Genomic DNA, 8143 nt, shown 5'->3' with positions numbered 1-8143 from the left:
TCATTCCATATATGTATGTAAAAGACTGCAATGTTTATACTACATCGTATGGGATATATTGAACCCCAACGGTATATACCTCATGTACTGTGATGTATATACATCTCAACATTATTAACCTTTCATGCGCTGTATCATGAGAGTTTGAGCCCAATAAGTCGGGGTTACATAGAACCCCAGAGGGTAATTCCAGTGAGGTGCGAAATATATACAACCCCGAAGTATAACCTTTCATCATGCTGGGTTTATATGGATCCTCACAGGGTTAACATTGTATAATCTGGGGTATATTGAACCCTACAATGGAAGCCCTTCATCTAATGAGGTATTTAGAGTCCCACAATATCTAAATATAATAAAGGGTGGGTTACATGGAATTTCACATTGTTAACGAAACTTAATGTGTGTTATATGGAACATCATAGTGTTAGTCCTTGTATGGAATATGTGGGACTCCACAGTGTTTACCCTACATTGTTTGGGTTATAAAGTACTCCACAGTGGTTCCCCTACATCGTGTGGGTTATTTGGTACTCCACAGTGAAAACCAAAAACATTGTGAGTTATATTGCCCCTCTTAGTTGTAACCCAGTACATTCTGGAGTATATAGGATTTCGCAGTGTTTATCCTACATCTTGTGGAGTATTTGGGACATCTCTGCTTTATTTGGAGTGTTATGGTATAACAACGTTATTACTCTACATTCCGTTTGTTGTATGAAACTTTATAGAGTTACCCTTATATCCATCTGTAACCCTATATGGCACATTTATTTATGAATGAACTGTACATGTAAAGGTTATACAATTCTAGCAACATCCCAGTATTGATAACTATCATAATAAATGACATCATCGCGTGAACATACATTGACACATCATTCACTGGCATCATCTTCATATGGCAATCACCCGAAAGCATCTATATTACAACTTCCTTAGGAAATATTTCATACATCATGGTGGATTTAATTATATATTCTTTGAAGTTTAAATTTCATAGCATAGTATGTTTGGGACCTAACACCATTGTAATATAATTCATATAGTACCCATTGCATTTTTATAAGTAATATATAAATATAGCTATACATATTGCACAACACCACAAGTAATTACCTAAATTTTAAAAACCTTAAAAAACATTCACTGAAATACCAATATAAATATCGCGTGAATGTTACAGCACCATAGGTAAGTATTGAATAAATATACAGTAAAACCATCTTCTTTAATTAATGAGCTAATTAATGCTTAATTCAAAACTAGAGTTGCTTTGTCCCGAAATGTCAACGTACATCATCTCCAGATCACTGCAATAAAAGACAATAAAAATTAATTTCACGACTTCCTATCGAAACATTTACATACATGGACGCGGGTGTATGATTTCAATTAAGTTATAAATCCTGTAATTATATTAATATTGACTTAGATGATATATAAATCGATATCATGTATTAGAAAAGTTTCATACGTAAATCCTTATTTACTTATATAAACAAAAAAGGAATTATATATATTTATGTGTGTATAAACATGCGAACAGGATGTATCAAATCTACAATTGATGTTCCACACAGAAAGAGATTATTTTTATTTAAAACAATATAGGTTTATTGGATTTTATGTATGGTGAATTTATTCATCAATTATTGTTTATCATGATTTAAGAACGTACATAAACTTCATCAGGTGTTTGTCGTATCTTTGGGCGACGGATCTTAAACTGTAAACAAAATGATGTTTCAAATTAGTGTTTAGGTAAACCGGTCATCAAACATGATGGAAAGGATACAAGACACAAGACATGCAGAAAATAAGTTAGAATTCAGATACGAGTTGACAATGCTTTAGCTATTGTTACAATGAGTAGACTATAGATTCAAGGATCTGAGGTATTTTATCAGGTAATATCTGTATAAATATTATATATATAGACAAATATAGCCATGAATGAGACGAGTTACCTGATGCAAGTGGTTTCCCTATTTTATCATAGAATAGATGAGATATGTACATCGAAGGTGAAACCCTTGGATTTCGTACAGATATATATCACGAATTCCAATACATATCACGTCGAACTTTTGTTATATTAATTCTACCAACCTCGTCACCAGTGTTGTGTACGATATCCCAGGATGACAAATAAAATGGAGAAGAGGCTGGACCTGAAATTAACAATGGCGTGCACTACTTTAAATGTGTTTTTATGGACAAAACCTTAAACATAAACAATATTTAAAATCATTCGACTCTAAACGGTTAAAATCAAAGAAATCGTCATGTTACTGACTGTCTCTATTCCTAAATCCATGTAAACTTACCTTTTGGATACGTGTCATCATCAAGCCTACGTGTTGACTTAGGTGAGCTGGAGACACTGGACAGAGACTCCGTGTCCATCCATTGGTCCGGATGCTGGTACGGTTGTCGTCCCACGCTATGGAACTTCGGTATGATAGCCGTGGTGAACACACTGTACTCTGGTGATCTGTTCAAATAACGACAATGCAAGGGAGATAATTCAATAAGACATGTGCCATGATTAGTTACTTATAATTTCAATTTCTCTGATTGTATAGTAAAGGGGCATCAACTTGTGTCGCATTGCTATGGACAGTCATATCTTATTAGGTGATATGAAATACAATAAACTGAGCAGATCAATAAATAGGTCTTAAATGTCTCTAAAAACAGAAAGAAGAAAACAGACTCCGTCTACGCGGGTTTAACATGAATTTTCAAACTTAATAAACAGCGAATCTGATCACTAAACTTCAATATCATATATCTTACACGAAAGTAAGATCCTCTTTATCTCATCAGCTATTATTTTGCAAACGGTAAGAAACATGTCTTTGTTTAAGTCAGCTTTGCTCTTTACCTAAGTGTCTTAATTGTGGTGATAATATATTAGAGGAGTAAGTGATGCGATTGTCATCGTAGTCATAAAAAAATAGTTCAGGAATAAAACAGTATTCAAGTAACCAATCAAATACAGTAAATCAATGAATTCAGAGATATTCTGTCATTTTGTTTCAGGGATTCCAGAACGGGATGTAATGCTTGAGCGATAATCTCAACCCGGCTCATCACGCCTTAAATTGCCAACATATATCACAAAAGATGGCTAAAGTTTTTACTTACATGAAATGTTGATAAATCAAAATGAATGTAAATTCGTCCCTACTTTGAATAGAAGTAGGTTGGTGTTCATCACATGTAGGATTTTATGTAAATCTCTATTATGTGAGATTTATGAAGATTCTCACATATCTAACCAAGATTCATAAATTTGATAAAAATGGAAACGAAACATTTTTTTCCGCTGATATAAAATCTACATAAGCGATATTTGTATTCCACATCCATTTCTTTGGTAACGACAAAATGCATATGACACCATGACTTTATGACGTCATAATGGAAACATCCAGAACCTTCTAACAAGCAAACTCACGCCAGGTATTATTACACGTTTGATAATATTGTAATTTACGTAATATTGTTATTACACAGCCAACAGGTAAGTATGTAATAAAATCACAATCATGATGGATTAAAAAAAACCAAACCTTTGATATCGACGATATCTTCTTTTCTTCAGTCGTCTCGCGTATATTATCATCAATGTTAGCAGTGCCATCACAAGTAAGATTACAGGAACACCTACACCAAGGCCGATAATCACGGCAAGATCGTCTGTGTGGGGGTAAAATAACGTAATATAGTGATAACAAACAAATGTTATATTCTACACGCGACGAAAGTATAACACGACAGGATCCGAACATTGAAATTGATGTTAATCTTAGATCAAATGTATTTAAATGAGTGAAGTGCAATAGATAGTGGTCCCATATATTAAATAAATAGGTACTAAAAACATCTGGCATTTTTCTTATAAAATTGAGTTTAGAATGATGCTAAATACGTACCTCCTGTATCAGACATTCTGTGGAAAAATATAAAAAAAAAGAGATTAAGTATGGTATTATGGATTCTTTGTCAAGATCAAAGTCGATCTTATACATTAAAGAATGAAATGATCATGGCAATGTATATACTTACAAACAAGATGCTTTGTTGTTCCTGTTAATACACACAAAGTTACTTTCGCAAGATTTTACTTGTTCAAAGACAGTGCAGAGGTTGCTTGCCGGGTTTACAGTCAACACTAAAAGAATAGAAAATGTATATCTACATTGTGTGATAAATTGAAAAAACCAACATATAAATATATTGAAAATACAGGAGAATGAATAAAAATAATCAAGTTATTCTGTTTGATAATCAACACACTAAAAACACAAATTAGTAAAATAACATTTTGCTATAAAAGTAAAATTAGCACACTGAGGTGTATATAGTATTCATGTCGGTGTAGGCGATCCTTGTGTTAATGTTCGTGTAATGCTGAGTGCATGTTACGTGCACAGAATTTATCTTTTATTTCATAACATAATATAAACTATAATATCAGAGATAAACATCTTTAAAATAATTTGTTGGTCCACCTACCTGATCCATCCGGTTTGATAATTCGAATTTGACGTACAGGTGTTGGATTGCCACGTATATTCAGTATCTCGTTCAGCCTCGCGAGATTCAGTAGCGCACTGGCCAGTGATGTTTGTGTAATATCTCCAGATTTTACCATCATAGATAGATGGACAGAAAGGTCGGAGACACTGAAAATAAGTCAAAATATCGTAGACAAATTAAGAGATTATAGATAGATACACAAGCAAGGCATCACCACCTTTAAATGTAAATCTAAACTTTAGATACAGTAGCGGTTAACTGCAGCTTACACCTGGTTCATACTGACTCGTCAATAATATCAAACCTTAGAGACGACAGAGGCAAATCGAAGAGGACAAAATCTTAATTTGAAGGTGCACAAGCGACATTATTCCATAGATTTTGTAAGTTTTGAATATATGATAATCTAAGAACGTGTGTATATTCCTTACCGTGTCAATGATTAAACCAATTAAAACGTATCATAATGTATCAACATCATACCTGACACCTCCTTATCAATTTTAATTGTTATTTCAGAAAAGTTGGTGCTCTCAACCACAAGAAATATTTTTATATATTGTTTTTGCACTTACGATATGTTTGTTATTGTCAAATTTGCACACCCCTCAGTGTTGTTGTTGAAATAGTCTTGGAGCTGAAACATAAATGTAAAAGCAATTTATAGCAAAATGTAAGTTCATGATCGCAACATATTTATACACGTAACAGTAATAAGAAAGATATAATGATAATGATAACAGAATTACATTTCCTTTACGCGAGTCGTTTTCTAAAGATAAAGTTGTTGCTTATATTAATAAAGCATCCTCAAAGCATGACTGCATTTCCATTGCATGGAGTTCATTTCTTTTCTAAGACTTCAGGTTGGATTTCCATATATTCAGAAAATGAAGATTTATTCAGCGTCTGGAGCCAGGAGGTCAAATTTTCGAAATTGACTTTCTTTCCCTCACATAAATTCAATCGTACCCTATGTATATGATGATAAATATAATATATAACCAAAATATGTCGTAGAATAGGTATTAGTTGTTGGGTTAGTTATTAATTAGTATTAAATCAATTTGATTTTGGTATCATGTCACGAGAGTATCAACACAGAAATGCCAGATAGCTGTTACGCTATCAATTATGTCGAAAAGTCAATTAGATTATTATAGCATGTTACGATATTAACAATAGGGATACCGTATATTTCTGTATAAATTATTGTTTTCATTCTGTTACATACCGTATACAACACAGCTAATTGCAGTGTAGATGTTAGTACAGTCTCTGAACTATTGAAGATGATGTTGATGTCGTGCGTACTTGTATCAGGCGCTACTGCTGTATTGTAACCAAATCAAACAAAATCAGTGTTTATATAATTTTATCTGAGATATACATGTTTACAAAAATATTGATTTTGAATGAAATACATCATCTGAATTTTATTGGAATAGTCTCAAACATAAATGATTAAAAAAGATAAAAAGTTAAAATTTTAATATATCTTTATCCATGAATACTTATTAGATAGCTGTCCAGTCTGTATAAGTGCTAGTGCGAAATAGTTAACTTATCCTTTTGATTCAACTACTTCTGAAATAACATAAGATATAGGACAATAATGAAAAGAATAGATAGCAAACTTACCGTTGAAGCAGGCAGGAATTAACGGCGAGGCTACAACATACATAACTATATTAAAAGAAAGTTCGCATCCAAGAACATAAATAAACAAGAATTGAATCAAATCGACGTTATGGAAAACATATTACTGTGAAGCCATAGAAGTCATGATCAAGTAAAACGGGAATGGGAACCTATCATATCGAGATAGCTGAAGAATTTCGAATGTTTTCAGTAAAGTTTTCATGATGGTGAAAAAGTGGTGCATGTTTGTAATGATATATGTGCATATGCTTAATGCTGACATTTCATGATAATTTCTGGCCAGTAGAAGGGAAAATCAAGTTCAAAATGGTGACATACTATAACGCGTGATATATTGCAATGGTATTCTTCCAGCATATTTTTGTTACAAGTTTCTTATAGTCTTCATGTTATTCAATATCAACAAAAAGAATTCAATGATAGGAAAAAGGTAAACTTGATTTAAATATTAAAGTTTGAAGAAATACAAAAACACTTACGTAAAGTTTCGTTAAATCTGCAAAACATAAAAGGAAAATAAGATTAATGTTTTTTTTTAAATGTATCTAAATATTCCGACAACCAAATAAATATCTACCGAGTCAAATGAACCATTATAAGCTACGCTTTCATTATCTAAATCTTTTTAATTTTTTAATGATTCAAAATTTGATCATTTACCCAAATTCTTTAATGCAAAATTGATGTTTTTTTTTCGAAGAAGTGATATCTTGGACGGTTGATGACATCATCGAAAAATAATGTAGTACTTACGGACATGTGTAATTGTTGTTAGAGTGTAGGCTCTCGAACATTGTGCAGAGACTCGTGGAGGCTGTTATGTTTACTAAATAAAACAGTAAAAGGTTTTATTGCTGTATTCTGGATGGATCAATGCAAAGAACAGAAACAATGATAAATTGTTGTTATAGTCTGACATGATATTTTAAAAAATATGTTCTCATTAAAAGAAAAGTTAGTCTTCATAGGAATTTGATAATCAAAGATATGTACGTTAATGCGAAAATAATACATACTTGTTAAAGCATCTGCCCTGTGTATCTAGAGTCTTTACAAAAACAATGATCATTGCTGTTGTCATGTTTACGATAAAAAATTTCACCAAATTATTTAGCTACAAATATGTCGTTATAATATTTCCTTTATTACTGCCGGTTCATAATTAAAGAAAACAGCATTGAAGGATTAACACGATACTAACATTGCAATGATTCGTCTGAGGGGTTCAACACATTGATCTCCCTAAGAGGCAAGACAGTTGTTCCAACGGTGATGTTGGTGATGCCGTTAAATAGGTCGTAAAGAAACTCCGTGAACTCTTGGTAAGCTACCGGAGTGTCAGGAACCGTTGATTCCAATGTGACGAACAAGCTGGCCAGACTGAGGGGAAAACAATAAAGCATTACGGTCGTGTAAACATATCAAAACCATCAAGAGGATTGACATACCAAGACATGTAGTTTTTTTGAGTAACAATAGTTAACCTGATACAAGACACTGTGAGACGCTCTTACTGTAAACACCATAATTTTCGCGGTTTTAACAAATTCTCAAATCATAAAGCATTTTTATTTCTCTGCTTGTTTCATTTTCAATATTTCTATTTTTATTTTCAACTATTCTTTTGTTTTCCCCGCTTTATTTTCAATGTTGCTATCATATTTTTTTATTTTGAATGTTTTTCTCTAATTTTCATAATTTCTATGTATTCGAAAATCGAGAAAAATATAACCTCTCAAAAACCACGATCTCTACAATACAACATGACTTTATCGTTCAGTTGAGATTACTTACCTGCATTGTCGAAACCGAATGAAAATTAATCTGAGTATCCTTGCAAACATAGTCCGCCGGATCTACAAAATTAAAAATGCATATATTTAGTTATAAACATGCCATCGTATATTTTATCAAAAACGTTGTTATTGAA

At 32.4% G+C, this 8143-nt stretch overlaps 1 protein-coding gene across 1 annotated transcript; it reads right to left on the bottom strand.

Moving 5' to 3' along the window:
* Positions 1 to 1669: 1669 nt before the first annotated feature.
* LOC132543694 (uncharacterized) lies at positions 1670 to 8057 on the bottom strand. The gene is made up of 14 exons (XM_060207213.1): positions 8008 to 8057; positions 7415 to 7593; positions 6967 to 7039; positions 6693 to 6709; positions 6193 to 6222; positions 5786 to 5883; positions 5127 to 5188; positions 4528 to 4697; positions 4078 to 4183; positions 3945 to 3961; positions 3582 to 3708; positions 2331 to 2497; positions 2113 to 2174; positions 1670 to 1729 (listed from the first exon to the last, which is right to left on the bottom strand). The coding sequence occupies exons 1-14, from the start codon at positions 8055 to 8057 to the stop codon at positions 1670 to 1672; spliced, it is 1218 nt and encodes a 405-aa protein (XP_060063196.1).
* Positions 8058 to 8143: the final 86 nt, after the last annotated feature.

This window comes from Ylistrum balloti, unplaced genomic scaffold, assembly GCF_031769215.1.
Source record: "Ylistrum balloti isolate Yb309-2 unplaced genomic scaffold, AGI_CSIRO_Ybal_v1 Utg369762, whole genome shotgun sequence".
In the NCBI taxonomy this organism is placed as follows: Eukaryota; Metazoa; Mollusca; class Bivalvia; order Pectinida; family Pectinidae; genus Ylistrum; species Ylistrum balloti.
This window is presented reverse-complemented; position numbering and strand designations above follow the sequence as displayed.